This window comes from Odocoileus virginianus, chromosome 22 (assembly GCF_023699985.2).
Source record: "Odocoileus virginianus isolate 20LAN1187 ecotype Illinois chromosome 22, Ovbor_1.2, whole genome shotgun sequence".
In the NCBI taxonomy this organism is placed as follows: Eukaryota; Metazoa; Chordata; class Mammalia; order Artiodactyla; family Cervidae; genus Odocoileus; species Odocoileus virginianus.
Window position 1 is genome coordinate 17,544,796 of NC_069695.1, and position 16,355 is coordinate 17,561,150.

The 16,355-nt window shown below is 40.6% G+C and overlaps 1 protein-coding gene across 9 annotated transcripts in view; it reads right to left on the minus strand.

Moving 5' to 3' along the window:
• PTPRM (protein tyrosine phosphatase receptor type M) overlaps positions 1 to 16,355 on the minus strand; it is a 635,772-nt gene that overhangs the window by 212,954 nt on the left and 406,463 nt on the right. For 6 of the 9 annotated variants that reach the window (XM_070452667.1, XM_020878049.2, XM_020878051.2 and 3 more), the window contains exon 14: positions 12,996 to 13,070. The exons of the other annotated variants lie outside the window; for them this stretch is intronic. In XM_070452667.1, the coding sequence (XP_070308768.1) occupies positions 12,996 to 13,070 (75 nt within the window). The remainder of the gene's footprint in view (positions 1 to 12,995; positions 13,071 to 16,355) is intronic. 9 annotated transcript variants of the gene reach the window in all.

Genomic DNA, 16,355 nt, shown 5'->3' on the forward strand with positions numbered 1-16,355 from the left:
TCATACAAACTGAATAATCAATAAAGGGAATGTGAATGGGTGATTTTGAGGATATTATTAGTTAAGAGTATATATTTCCAACAGATTGGTTGAAACTAAACTTTGAAGGCATTAAAACAAAACTCTACCTTTGGTTGAAGGATAGTCACCCAACACCAGGTCAGTTTACCTCCCTACCCAATCTCTAAAAATTAAAAACACACTGTATTTTCTTCATCTCTTTTCCCACTGCCACAGACCTGGTTTATTTCTCTTCTGTATTTTGTACTTGTCTCCTAGGGAGACATCCCATCCAGCCTCTTACACAGTGATTTTCCTAAAGAACAGGCTTAATCAGCTCACTCTTTCATTTAAAAAACAAAACAAAAACCCAAAAGCCTCCAAATGCTTATTTCAAAAGGCAGCTGGGCCTCCCATTAGCTGACTCCCAACTCTTTTCCAAACTTTATGCTTCTTCTCCTTTGATTTTCCTCCATCCACCTGTGCTCCAACCAAACAGAGATGCCCAGTCCTCTTCTTCCCCCTCTAGCTCCACAGCCTTCTCAGGACATCTGCGGCTGCTCCGTGGACCCGTCCCCTCTCATACATCATAGATTCCCAGCACCGTCCCTGTGGCTTTGCAGGAAGTATTCTCTCTCCTGCTGAACTGCTGTAGCACCTCCTTGTCACCCCTCTTGACTATTTCAACTGCAAGTTCCATTATTTTGGTAAGTCCTTTATATTACATCTTAACATAAGTTCCTTGGGACAAAGCTGGTTTTAGTTTTTAGTTTTTAGTCTTCACATGACCTGGCCCAGCATCTTATTATGTGTCTGAAGTTCATGCTGAATCAAAGCTCTCTCACAACAAATCTCACTTTAGTTTTTCTTTCTCATTTGCACTCTTTTCATAGCCAACCTATTCTTTCTCCATTTGCACTAGAGTTTCCAGACATAGGGCGATGGGTATAAAAGGAAAGAAAACAGAGGAAAAACTAGAAGTGTAAAGACAAGTCCTATTTTGTGGTCTTCCCTCTGCCTATTCCCAGCATTTATCAAGGGCTTACTAAGATAAATGGGGTCTGTGACTGCATTTAGATGACATTCCGTGGCCATTAAGACAACACCCTGAGAAAGACAGACCATCTGAGCCTGGGTTTCAGGGACTGTGCCTGAGACATCCAGGGCACAGGAGGTGTTCTTCAGGAGGTTGATGACAGATAAAAGTCTTTGCCAGTAAATTTACTGACCAAACTTTCATCAATGATAAAATGAGATTACTAGGAAGAAACAGCGTGAAAATAAATACTAGTGGCAAATGTTATATTTCCAGCACCAAAGCAGTGAAATATATATCCATCAATGACGCGAAAGTTAACTGGGTACATATCAGGGAGACAGGAAATGAGTATCTGTCAACAATAAAGTGTTATGAGCTCAATACTTGTAATGATTAAGTAGCTGTAGACCATTTTTCATGATCATATGTCGAATTTGTTTTAGAAGTCTTTAAAGGAGCCAAAATTTATGCTGGAGAGTAATTACAATGGTCTGGGACTTTTAAGAAAGTGAAAAAGGAGAAATTTCTAAGATAATGCTACTATGATTACAATTATTGTAAGTTTACTTAATAAAATGTTTATATCATTCCTATGACCTTACTTTAGAAGCATTTTCTAACTTCTTTGTTACTCAGAGAAGAAATAAGGTATAAATCTGAAAATTCCCTTTTATAAACCTTTAAACTGGCCAGAGGACACACATAACTCACTCTGATGCAGTGCGTGCATGTGCGTATTTGTATGTAAATATACACCAATATCTAAAGAAATTATTCAAAGATATATAAGAAGTAAACTGACTGACAGTTTAGTAAACTAAACTGACAATATCACATGCTTTTTTATCATGTTTCCTAAGAAGTTAGACACAATCTTGAGTAAAAAACAACAAAAACCACCACAAGGACAGTACATATGCAAAAATTCCAGACAAAAATTGGTATGCAAATATGTGTTTTGACCAAGAACTCTAACTTGAGTAAACTGTTATAATTAATAATAGGCCACAATTAATAACTGCATCATTAGCAATACCAATAAGTACATTATACAGATTAAACTGAACATCAATTACAGTGCTAGGGTGATGTATGGCTTGGATGTTTACTGGAGGAAATGGGAAAACTCATCAGAAATCCTGACAGATGTGTTGAACACATGCCATTTATTAACTCCCAGGCAGGTGCCAGGCTGATTTTCAAAGATGTTTCTCAGAGATAGTCACTCACTCTTCAAAATGAAAACAACATGTGGAGGAAAACTTATGTGGCTTCACCTTCCCTTGCCAACTGCTCTATATTTTTCCAACTTCATAGCAAGTGTCTGAAAAAGGTACTCAATGAGATCATCTATCATCCCTCTAGATAGAGTTCTGCTAAAGTGCATCGTCTCGGGCTCCCTTGAGAACTGGCGTAACTGAAGGACGGGCACAAAGAGGTGTTCACATCGACACCAGGGACAGTGAGGAGGGGCGATGGAGCCCAGTGGCCAGGACAACAAAGGGAGCCTGGCACTTTATTCCGGGCACTGGGCCACAGGGAGGTGCAGAATAGGTTAGACACTGCTCTGGGCTATTACAGCTTCAAATAAAGCAGCTGTCTTTGAAAATGTGGTGATTTTTTTTTTTCATCACTAGCATCATCACCATTGTCACCACTAGCAAGAGAATATAGCTTATATTCTGATGCACCTATATCTCAAAGGCAGGCAAGTGGGAAATAACCACCTGTGCGGGGACTCATCACGGGTCTCAACATATAAGAAAATAATCAGATTCCTCCCACATTCTGGGGCTTCTGGAGACCCCAGCAGCCACATATTCATGTAAACAATACTCTACCTAGCATCAAGAAAGCCATTCATTTTCTGGGAAGTTCAATTCTGCATTCAAGCTTGGGAGGAGCAGTGGCCTGGATTAATTACCATGGGCTTCTGAAAGTCCTAGGAGGCATAAACAATCCTTTATTAGGACAACAGTGAGTAATAAAGTCACGACAGAAAGTTACCAGCAACTGCCAGCTCCTCTGCCTTGGCCCTGACTCAGCTGGTGAAAGGCCTTTATATCTGTCATTGGGCTAATTCTCCCACTGCCCCCACTGGGGTTAAGAAGTAGTATTCTCCATGTTTTATAGACATGGAAGTTGAGACTTGGAATTCAAGAGAGTTGCCCAAGAAGTCTGAACTCACGACCTTGTATCTCAAGCAGATACTTCCTGAATTAGGTGCGTGGGATCCATACTTTCCCTGAAAACTGCCCTACTGAATCCAGAACAGAGAGCCTGAGGCCCAGATTCTGTCTGACGTGTTTGAAAACGGCCCTAGGAAGAGTGCCATGTGGTTCAGAAGATGACCCGGGGTCTAAACTCTAGGGCCTTCCCTGCTCCCTCCAAGCTGGTCAAAGAGAAGCTGTGACTCTTACAATGATCCATCATTTGTCCCAAAAAGGCAGGCAGGCAAGAACAAGCAGGAGCCTTATCCTAAGCGGTCGATCATTGGCTTCAAATTTCTTTGAAGTCTGTTGCTTGATTTTTTTGAGTATAGCATGTAAACATTGCCTTTTCCTCCATGATATACTGATGTTTAATACAAACAACGTTTTAAATGATTTACCATCAAGGAAAGTGGTACCCCTCCCCCAACCCAGTACCACCGCCCCCCCCCTCCAGGGGCTTCCCAGTGGCTCAGCAGTAAAGAATCTTCCTGCCAATGCAGGAGATGAGAGTTCAATCCCTGGGTCGGGAAGATCCCCTGGAGAAGGAAATAGCAAACCACTCCAATATTCTTGCCTGGGAAATCCCATGGAGGGAGGAGCCTGATGGGTTACAGTTTATGGGGTTGCAAAGATTCAGACACAACTGAAGCGACTTAGCATGCATGCACATGTATGGTCCCTCAGCTAGAAAAGCCATGGCTTAAGAAGGAATCAGACATTCAAAGCCAAACCCAAGATTCTCTTACATGAAAACAATGACAATTCTAAAAGCAGTGCATGTGTGTGCCTGTTGTAGAGGTGGTGGTTAACAGGCTAGAATTTTATGAGTCAATCTTTTTATAGACTCCAGGTCTCTCTGTCAGCCCTCAGGAGACACTGATACTGAACATGTTTTGATACTGATATCATCAAAAGGGTAAATAAGATGAGGCACTGGGATTGAAAGGACTGAGCTTTTTCAGATTTCTGGACTTTCCCTCGATTCTTAATATAAGGTCAGCAGAGTATTTAAAACAATAATTCTCTTTCCAGAAAAGAATTCTGTTTCTCCAAGCTCTACCCTTGAAGCTTTCTGGATCTGCTACCTCAACATCTGGCTCTGTTAAAACGTTGGGGGAAATTCTGACTTCTTTTCCATTCTGACTCAATATATTGGATCACACTCATAAATACTTTAAAAAACTTCTCACAAATACTAAGCATTTTACAGTATTCTAAAAAAGCTTATTTACAAGAGAGATTAGTCCAAAGTCAACCAAAAAGCACAGCAGTAAGACATGGCCCTTTGCCTGCAAATTCTCAATGGAATTCACTGGTTTCTTAGACATGAAGCTGTTGTGAGTTCATTGTGATGCCTTCTGTTCTAAATTGTGGTAATGTTTTTCTAAGGCAAGTGAAGGGCTAAAAATGAAAGTAGCACAATTGGTATCTATCAACAAGAGTCAATGAACAGTTATGATGTTGTCTAGTTCCATGCTATCCACTGAGGTAAAAGGAAAGACCTGGTAAAACAGCTATTGTCATTCAGCCTTAATAAATATTTTAAAAATATCCAAAGGGAAACTGGGTGTGGGGTATACAGGAACTCTTTTTATTATCTTTGCAATAATCCTGTAAACCTAAAACTGTTCTTTAAAAAAGTTTATTTAAAGAATAAATTAAAATATCCAGGCCTTTTCCATGTTTACTAACATCAAATATGAACCAATATAACTTTACTATAAAATTGATACTATATATTCCTTATAGAAAAGGCAAGAATAATTTAACTCATTAGCATAAAATCTTTCATGCAAAATCTCTCTTTTTTAAAACTACAAGCATTGTTTTCTCCCCAGTATTTTGCATCTTTTACCAAAATCTTCATTTATTTTAAGCTCAAACCTTTACCTTCAGCATTCATTTTGGATATGCATAATGCATGAGGTTAATAACAAAATTAAAAGGTAGATTTCCTAAAATATAAATTTCAATTTATGCTTTTCAAGCCAGGAAGCTCTGTGCCTTAAGCAAATAGAAGGCACTTAAATGCATTGCTTTAGTTTCCTTTATCACACTGCTGATGGAAAGAGAAAACACAAAAGGATACTGAAAAAATAAATTGCTCTGTTGCTTTGAAAATCTTTTACATAGAAATTCCAAAGTTTATGTAGTAAAAATGGAAAAAGCAACACTATTTCAGTGCAATATATCTCCTTTAAATTATATTATTTTTGAAACCAAATGCTTGACATTTGACTCAGTATTTCCTTACAAAAATGACAAGGAAAAAGGAACAGAATCTCCCATGGCAGTCCTGTATCCTCTCACCATTTTCTTGTAACTATACCATTTTATAGATGAAACTGCCATAGCGAAATGACAAATATAACACATAAAAGAACAAAAAAGGGCAATAAATCACCAGTGACACTACAGCCTATTAAAATGCATTCAGCTGGTGTTGCAGGAAGAATAAAAATCCCCCTTCACTTTACATTCTTCTGTCTGAAAAGGAAAGTTTAGAATTCTCAAGCAACACTTTTAAGAGATGCTGAAATTCGAACCAAATTTCTCACATTAACTGTTCACATTGGTCTCCAAAACATACAGCACTGATACCCCTGGTCCCTGTTTACTATGAAATACCCAAGACAGGGCATGTGAATTGCTAATCCTCCATACCGATATGATACAGAATTTGAATAAAGCCAGGACACCTCACTAGCTGGAAAATGGTAGGTCTTATTCAGCCACTATGTCCAATTATCAGCTTAATGAAGAGTTTGGCATTTTAATTCATAAAGAAGTCTAATGGAGGCATTTTCTTTGCTTAATTTTCACCCAAAATTCCCTCGAAAGGTCAAGTTGAAGCTCCTGAGACTAAAAATGTCTCTGGAATCATGTGACACTACATTTTAGAGCACAACTGAGTATATGTGTGTGTTAACTTAGTTCATGATGCACTTATTATATTACAAAGAGCCCAAGATACTGGTCCATTCATTGAAGTGGGATAATTACTGGACTACTTACGTCAGTCTTAACAATGATGGTAAATATAAGTAAAGAGTACACCTTACACTTCCTTGAATTCCCATCTCTTAACACAGAGCTGGTTACACATCAAGCTTTCCAAGGAGGTGAGAGGCTCTTCGATGTGATGGATGAAGGAGAGGACCTCCTCTCCTAAAGCATCGATGGTGGATGCTCACCCTTACAGCCAAGGGCTTCAGGGACTGAAACGCTGTGACTTGCCTCTATCAGAATTAAATAAAAGTGCTGGATGGGAGTCTGGGCATTGGAGGCCCATGGGACACTCTGTACGTCCCTGGTCCTAGACCTGACAGCAGGGACAGGAGCTCCTTTGTGGGGGATGTTATTTTTAAAAAAGTGGTGTGGAAATTAGCTCTCATCTGTAAGGCAATTACATCTTTTCCAAGTGAATTCATTCTATCAAAAAATGAGAGCTGGCCTCTGAGTTCCTTTCACGTGCCGAGCTCTGAGTGTCAGGTTGTGGGAAGTATAAAGAGATATAAAATACAGCTCTTGGAGTAGTAGATACAAATATTTCCACGCCTATTTCATAGTAGACACAGGTAACTATCTCCAGTACAACATGTTGTAAGTCTAATGCCTGAACTCTTGAAAGGGCCAGGTACAACTGTCTGCAACTGAAGATAGTGAGATTTTATCTCAGGGCCTGAATATTGTTGAGCTTTATTATCCTTTTTGTTCTTGGCCAGTTTTGATTCATACACAGAGCCCAGTAAATAGTGCTCAAAACACATGAAGTGGAGACCTGGGGCCAGACACTGAGGGAAACTACCCCGTCTTGAAGGTCCACAAAGTGCCCCCAGGACCTATGTGCACCTGTGCCTGAAGTTTCTATCATGTTCTGCTTTCACGCTGATGACAGATGATCAATAACCCAGGGCAGGAACTCAGGCTGAATCGGCTTCCTGGCATTTAGCTCTTCTAGTCACATCCGCTCACTCTGCTCTTGTCCTCCACTCCTGCTCACAAAGGGCACCAAGGACCCTCTGGCCGGGTCTGAGGCAGAGAAGTGGACAGACGCAGCCTGAGACTGGGGACGAGACAGACAGCGCTGGTGTGAGTGGGTCGGCCTCTCTCCAAACAGTGACGTGCCGAAAGAAATGGCTGACTGAAACTGTGCTTCTGTAAACGGGCTGAAAAACCATGAGTCTATTTTATTCACAATGGAAAGGGCAACTAAATTAGAAATTTATACTATAGGTGAGAACTGAATACATAACAGTATGGCCTTTCTGTGAGAAAGTAATTGCTTATTTAATGATGAAAGCAGCCTGCTTGTTTCTCTGGGGGAAAAACAAAACAAAACTGGACCTCTGCCCTGGAAACACTTCAGGCTAACTCCGGAGTAATTTCTAGGTGGACTCAAGAGCCAAGCAGAGAAAATACCAAAATTTCAGGGTCCCAGCTGGATGACCTAAAGGATGATGAGACTTCTTGGGGCCGGCGGGGTCGGTGGGCTGGTGCAGTGGGGGAGCCGGCGATGTCGGGCGGCGGGGAGCCCTTGCTGCCTTTTAGACAGGGGGTGGTCACTGAGGACCAGGCCGTGGTACAGACTCTAGGACGAGTCAGCCTGTTCCTGCTGTTTCTCCAGCAACACTTGGAAGGACAAGTAGCCAAGAAGGCAGGCTGTGGGGTTACCTTGGGAGTCAGTGAACAGGTGGAGTGGGACCTCTGCCCAGGATCTAGAACAGAAGGTCCTCCATAAACAAACACTGCAGCCTCTTCGTTCCTCAGTGGGGACCTGCTTCACTAGCTTCCATGTGTTACATATTGTTCAGCTGCTCAGTCGTGTCTTGACTCTTTGCGACCCCACAGACTGCAGCACGCCAGGCTTCCAGGTCCTTCACCATCTCCCTGAGTTAGCTCAAACTCATATCCATTGAGTCGGCCATGTCTCTGAGTTTGCTCAAACTCATGTCCATTGACTCGGTGATGCCATCCAATGATCTCATCCTCTGTCACCCCCTTCTTCTTCTGCCCTCAATCTTTCCCAGAACCATGGTCTTTTCCAATGAGTCAGCTCTTTGCATCAGGTGGCCAAAGTATTGAACCTTCAGCTTCAGCATCAGTCTTTTCAATGAGTTTTCAGGGTTGATTTCCTTTAGGACTGACTGGTTCGATCTCCTTGCTGCCTAAGGGACTCTGAAGAGTCTTCTCCAGCACCACAGTTCAAAAGCATCCATGTGGTATATGTGACATTAAAAAAAGATCTCTCTCTGCTTTAAGAGTCACATGAAGGAGAAAGAGAAATTCCTTGGGGCTTATTTCATGAGAGCTTTGTTGATATACTGAAAAAGATTCTCTCAATGGCCAAAGCCTAGCCAGGCTCTTCTGAGTCCCTCTGACACAAAGGAACATGTATGTCCTGAGGATGATGTCCAGAAAAGGCTGATCACACACTCTCATGTCTTTTTCCATGTGTCACCAGTCCAGCGAGTCACTGCTGCTCCCTCGGGAAGGAGGGTGAGTGACAAGGATGCTGCCCTGGGACGAAACGCCAGGAGGCTCCTCTGAGTCTCTTACCACCAGGCGCCCACCTGGGCCCACAGAGAAAAGACTTGAACAAAGACGAACATAATTTCTAACAGCTCAAGGCTGCATCCCTTGGGAACTCTAGGCCCCTCAAAGTGCCTGCCTCGGAAACTCAAGGCTGACTGAAGAACTGACTATGGATTCCAGAGACCCCTGAGGACAGGGTCCCAGCTCCTAGCTTCTATGTGACAAGAGAAGCCTGACAGACGCCAATCAGAAGGTGCTGAATGGTGTCACATGGACCAACGTCTCATCTCCCTGACCCTACTGAGTCCCCATCACCTGCTATCCACTCTCTCATCTCCCCTGTAAAGTCCCAGTCACCTCTGAGCAATTCAGACTGGAGCTCAGCTCAGTTCCTTCCAAGTTAGTAGTTACTGAATAAAATCTGTTTCCACCACTTCGGCTGATGTTGGGCTGTGTTTATCTTTGACAATAGAGACATCTGGTACATGAATCTTTTTCAAAACTTCAAATTTTATGTATAAATAACCGTCAGCTAGTTCTCTATTATTTTAGTACTAATAATATCTAGCAAATAATCCTCCATGGTCTGACATATCTCAATTGTACTCAAATCCCAGAAGTCACTTTGTTTATAAAACACTCCACTATATGGATCTTATCATTTTAAGATGTAGGGCTTAACCAAAACAGATGATAAAAAGTGTTTGTTGAAGAAACTCATTCTCCACAGCATCTCAGAGCTGACCAGGGTTTTAAATCCTAAACAGAAATATCTTAATATAAAATAAACAGCCTAGAGTTATTTATAAAGTGAAGTAAAAAAAAAACTTAAGGAGAAATATCTACCATGTGCAGTTGTTACTTTCTTCCCAAAGCAGTTCTACATTACAGACAATTAATAAAGGAACTAAGAGAAGCAGGTAGAAAGCAGAAGCATTTCCAGTTTCTAGAATTTTCTCTGTCTGCTCTCATTAGAGTATGAATTTTGAGGTAAGACAGGACCTTTATTCCAATTATATATTCTGTTCCCTTTCACAGTTCCCTAACTATAGTGGTTTAGAAAAGCATTGTTTTCATTTTTTTTTTAAACTGTGGGTTATAACCCATTAGTGGGAAATGAAATCAGCTTAGTAGGTAGCAACTATTTTTTTTTTTTTTTAAAGAAAATAGAATAAGATGGGACAGAATGGAAATAGATCAGAGTGCAGCTTATCCAGGGAGCAGCACTGGTAGGCAGTTTCTAAATCTTTTGCTTTGGTTAAATGTCTGTGTCCATGTGTATATTGGTGGTGAGGCATTCTTACAGCTGACTGAGTCAAAAATTTTTAAGAAACAGCCCCAGCACAATGCCAGACCAGCATCCTGCATCTGAGCTCCATTCATTCAGTGAATTAAACCAGCTAACACTCATGGGCTATTTGGTTGTGTCTGACATGGACCCCCAGTGACATGGCTGGGGTCAGGTCATCAGGTTGCTTCTCTGTGCTAGAGAAGGAAGGGGGCATACTATATACACTGAGGTGGACCAAGTCACATGGATTATATCCCAGGATCCAGGCTGTGGAAGAATCAGTGTCTTATCACAGTTTCCTCTACATACAGCATCCGGCAGCATTTGTAGGAGCAAAACATCATTACAATTAAAACAAAATGGACCAGAAAACTGCTGAAGACATCATTCAGAATGCATCCCTTGTGATTTCCTGCTGACTTCTGGAAGGGCCTGCATTGGTCTGGTAAACACTGCATCAGAGATATGAAAGATTCAGAAGAGCCCCATGGACCATTTTCTAAGCTACTCAACACCACAAGAAAGACTTCGAAATTCATGTCTGTTCCCCCCGTTGTTACAAAGCTGTTGCCTCTTCTCAACTGTGCAACAAGCGTGAGAGCCATTTTTCATCCATAAAAGCCTGTGTGTGTAGGTTTTGGTGTCACATGTGCAGATACATCTGATGCCAAAAGTCTGGGCAACCCTTGAAAGTAAATGTATTTGTGGGAGTCAGTGCCCTCCCTTGACCTGGCACACAGAAGGTGCTTGGTAATGTCGATCAGTGATTGAATGAATGAGCTCTCAAGCTTGCAGTACAACTCATGAATAAATCTATTAAAAAAGACAGAGAACAGAAGCTACTTGCTATCCAATGGATGGCTGATGCAAATGGAAAAGCAAAAAAAATTAATTGAGCCTGAATTTATCTGGGTAAGAGGAACCATCAACAACAGCAGCAGGGAGTACTATAAAAAATGACAGGAGTAGTTCTGCACTAGTTTTGGGGGCTTATTCTAACACTCTGCCATTTTCATCCCTAATAAACCAAAGTAAATGTTGGTGATCACCTGCAGCCCTTAAAAGGATGGTTACCATATGCTTCAGCCACGTCTGTTTTCCCTGCAGACTAGTTCCAAAATAATAAGGTGCCCTGGATCTGAAAGCCTTGTGAAAGAGGCTGATTAATGAGGTGTCTTCTTAATCATGCAAGTTTTAGAAAGAGCGTGATATTCAAAATGTCCCTTACTTCATTCCTAGTAAACAATGTGCTAAATTCAAAGGTAGCAGCTTTGGGAAAATCTCAAAAAGGGTTATTTAACTGTATTTCCTACAGGTACTGGTTTTACAATAGCAGAGCTGACCTCTTTGTAATGTTTGCTGGCAACAGACTGGTGCCAACTCAGACAACGGGGCAGTCAGATTTGCTGAAGAGCCTAGATTACCTTCCAGGTGATGGACACTGAACCCTATTCAGAGAACCATGGGCCAGGCCTGACATGTAAAGGTTTTTGGAGGAGAAGATCTATATAAGAAAAGACATGATTCCCTAAGGAAATTTACTGTTGGGAGGAACACGTCACACATTCAGGATAAGAGCGTGTCTGCAACAATCAGAACTTCAGCCAGTAAAAGAAACCCACTTAAAAGAAACTTGAAAGCCAGGGCAGCAGAACTGTTAACAAGTTTATAGCCTTTAGGCTCTGAAACAGAGTCCTGAAAATACGTATGGAATTACAGCAGGGAAAGAGGTAAAATTATCCTACATTTCTTTAAAAAGCAGTCTATAGTTTTCCTGAGTCTCAGTGGCTTGATTTTCCAAAATACTGAGCTCACAGAACAATTTAAACCTCTACCAAAAATTCTTACTATGAGTTAAGCTTTACTTTTTTTTCCCCCTGAATGGTAGGGTATATTCCTTAATTTCATACACACAAAACAGTTGCAGGAATGGGAAATCCTACGGAGAGCAGCTGTGTTTCTTACTTGGCTTGCGTCATGCCTACAACTCATGCAATGAACTCCCACACTGGTGATGCTCTGAAAGCAGACTTAGAGTCCTGCCCACGTGACGGTATTAGAAATCTTGATGATGGCGCGCTTATCTTGCAGGGCCAAAGCTAGTCTTCTGGTACGCTCTAACTACTCACCTTTGATGTGCAGGAATCTACCGGATTCCTTTCCTATGGGAGTTTATGTGTTTGTTCACACACCTTTAGAAGGATGGACAAGCTAACTCTTCCTGGTATAAAGAAGCATGCAGTTCAATTATGCGACTCTCAGCCATTCAATTTTTTAAAAACTTCCATAAATTATTCAGTGCATTTGACTTGCAGATTTGTCTCTGCTGTCTATAAACAGTGTGCTTTGAAACAAGCATCTGTTAGGAATGCAATCGACTCTGCTCTACCGGTGGGAACTCAAAAAGCCGTCTGAATAGCGTCACCCAAACAGTTTTGAGTGGCTTCATTAAATGAAGGCAGACAAGCCTGTGGATTGCTAAATGCGTGTGCAAACTAGACCCTGCAAGGTGCAAACAGACCTCTCATGCTCAAATCTCGACGCCTTTCTAGATTAACGTGGATAACTGGGGAAACATCTTTATGTGTTTTGATAGAGATCGACTTTGATGGCACTACTGTGGCAAATCCAGCAAATTTCATTCCGTATAACGTTAAGCTAGAGAGGAGCATACCGACAGACAGACAGACAGACAGACAATGAGGTCATGCGGCGGGGCTGTGCTGGATGCAGGGGACACAAGTGCATACAGAACAATGAGCACACCACGGCATCAACGCGGGCACACGTCGGCACCGAGAGTCGGAGACACCGTCAACGAGCCTTAAAGCGAAGGAGGAGATGCAGAGGGGAGACAAAGCTGAGAAGAATGAGCAGGAGATGGGCAAGATGACTCGTCTGTACTTGAACGTCTGACCTGTCAGCTGGTCGTCGCCTGCGGCAGGGGCGATGCGAATATGAGGTGTCGTAAGCTGAGTCACGATTATCGCAGCTATGGCAAAGGAGGATCCCCAGGTCAGCATGCATGAGGGAAGAAAAAGCCAGACTGAAGCTAGGCTAGCAAGGAGAATCTCCGTCCGCATATCACATCGTCTCAACTTTCTTCCAACAACAACAAAAAGAGAAGGAAAAGAGAAAACCACCACAGCCAGCTGTTGATTGTTCTGAATTCGTTTCCCTTAGACAGGCTTTCATCAGGCAGTTAGCTTTCTATGACATAGTTGCAAGCTTGGGCTGAGATTCTCGTTAAATTGACTACAGGAGAAAATAAAAGCAAAAAAGTAAAAACATTAACTCTAAAGAAAAACCTAAACTCAATAGTGTCTTTAACTGCTACTGAGTAGAGAGGGTAGAAAGATTCACTGCAAATTCTTTTTTTTCTTTTTTTTTTTCCATTTATTTTTATTAGTTGGAGGCTAATTACTTTACATCATTGCAGTGGTTTTTGTCATACATTGAAATGAATTAGCCATGGATTTACATGTATTCACTGCAAATTCTGATGATCCAAACTTGCAGCTTTTCATATGTATTTGGTTATTTAAAATTCTTCTGCTTAAATCACAATATTTGCTCTTCTTGCTAAAATCACCTTTGTGGAGAATACGATCTTCCTTCACTAAAAACATTTTTATGTAGAGAAATTTCTCTGATCACTAAGTTTCGTGTAGAGCATTTCCACTTAGGAACTTTATTTTGTCACATTCAGGGAATGAAAGAAAAAAAAAAATGCATCTCAAAACACCAGTTGAAAACAAAAAGACTAGTCATTGTCTTTGCTCTGGTTATCAAGGTTCACATGTGACCAGAGGAGTGATTAAGAGCAGGCGGGCTGCTTAGTTTGCTGGAATGGCTCAGCAGCTGAGTTTAAATGGTTAACATTTATGACACACAGATATTGAAAAAAAATAAAGGAAATTAAAACATCAGTTCTAACATGATACAGCTGGAAAATGATGCAAAGAAAAAATATTGGAGAATTAAGGACAGGCTTACATGAACGATTACTAATTTACACGAAACAGCCTGGGTACTGTTAGAAACGTGGCAATGAGTAAGGGACATAGATCATCTACCATCTGCAGACAATTAAACTCAAAACTGCCGGTGCATAATATTTTGAAATATCCCTCTGCACCATTCAACTAGTGCTTCTCCTTATAACCAAACAGCAGCAGCCACTGGTTTTAAGAGTGGTATCATCGTCTTTCACATGTTATTAATGAAAACTTTTTAGTGTTGCTCAGTGATATGAATAAACAGTTTGGTCAGAGAAGGGAGAACTCTCAAAGCATTACAAAGAAAATTTTTTTGGTTTGACACAGCATGTGATTTTGTGTACTGATGTAATGAATTGTAAATAGTAAAATGATATTTTGAAGGCTTGTGACAAAGTTGGTACCAAATCCAAGTTTACACACGGAACACTTGCTTAGTCATAGATAGTGGTGTTCAACCAACATTCTTGTGAGGTTTTCCATTAACTACAGGAAAATCTGACCCACTCTACTTCTAAGAAAAATTATACCATATCTATAAAAACTGAACATCTGTCTGATACTGAAATTGGTAAACAATAATGAACAAAAAGATTTTTGAGAAGACCTATGTCAGTCAGCCATGCATTCACAACTCAAAGGAAGGCAAGCTGAAACCCGTGGCTCAAAACTTAAATGGAAAAGTCCAGGATTTTCTGATTATGTTCTTCTTTGTAAAATGTCCCTTTGTGACTATTATTCTTAGTTACAAGGGACCTCTTGATTTTATTGCAAATTACTGTAAAATAGGGGTAAGCCAGCCCACTGCTTGCCTTTGCAAATAAAGTTTTATTGGCACAAGGCCATGTTCCTTGTTTACCCGTGATGATGGCTGTTCATGCACATCAGAGGCAGGGATGAGGGGCTGAAATGGAGATGCTGTGGGTTGGTCAGGAAGCCTAAGATATTTACTGTCTACTCTTTACAGGAAAACTGGCTGTACTATGTCTTAAATACCAAAAGAATGCACTATAGAAGAGAATACTGTTAAATCCTGATGCTTTAAAGATGGCATCTGGTGCTAAGCTTAGGGTCTCCTTTAGGTACAAAGGTGCCCACAGGACAGTAAACATCACACCTGGTGTATCAATTATTGGTGGTGGGAACTCCTGGAATTTGATGGGTCAGCAGTCACCAAACTAGGTTTTATATAACTCTAGGGTTCCTTGAGAAGTGAGTTTGGCTCAAATAAATTTAGAAACTGTAGGGTTGAACAAAGCTATAAACAGGTTTCTTTTTCTTAGGAACTTCTTGGGACCCTTAATACACTCAAGACATACATTATGAAGACTGTTTCAGATTGAGAAAAGGAAATATTCTCTCTGGAAAACACAGAGCAGCAGATGTGTATCATATTTACGTTTCTATTTCTAAATCCATAGCTAAATGATAGCAGATTAGCATATATGAGCAGCCTGGCTATATAATTTGTTTTCTTGCGTGTTGAATATGAGTAATTAAAAGGAATCTTAATTAGCTTTACATCTCGACAGACATTCTTTTCAGTTCTTCTTTTCAGGGTACTTTCATTCTGTAGCATTGTGGCCTAGAAAGGATGGCATTTCTTTGAACAAAACAGTGAACAGAAAAACAGTCTAGAGGAACTTCTCAAAGAGACTAGTGATTAAAAAAAGAAACATTCACATTTCTGAATATAGTTAGAAATTGTATCAGAACAATAGAAATCCTTCAAAGTTTCCTGAAGGTCTCCCAGCAAAGCACATTGCCATACAAATGTAAGTTAAAGACTACACTTAGAAACAGTGGAGCATTTGTGCACAGAAAATTCACCTTTATAAAATATGACATTAAAATAATGGTTTTGTTTTCTTTTCCTTTAGGGTTTATATCTGACTACTAGAATACTTTTGGAAAGGATTCAGCATGTGTTTTCATGAAGTTTTTGTCTTGATTTCTAGCTATACTGCTGTCATTCAAATCACAGCAAGGACAGGAAGACAAATGACACCCTCCCCCAAATACCAAAAACAAACAAAATCCTCCAAATTTTTATTAACTCAAAATCTGTAAAATTTAAAAAGTGATACATTTATGTATCTATACTTAGAAGTATTATAGATTACACTCTGTCTGATACAATAGGCCTTCAAATATTTTTCATCCTCTTAAATTTGCTGAGGCTTGTTTTGAGTCCTTGAACATGCTCAATCTTAGAGCATGGTCCATGTGCACTTGAAAAGAATGCGCACTCGTTTTTTCAGATGTAATGTCCTGAAAAT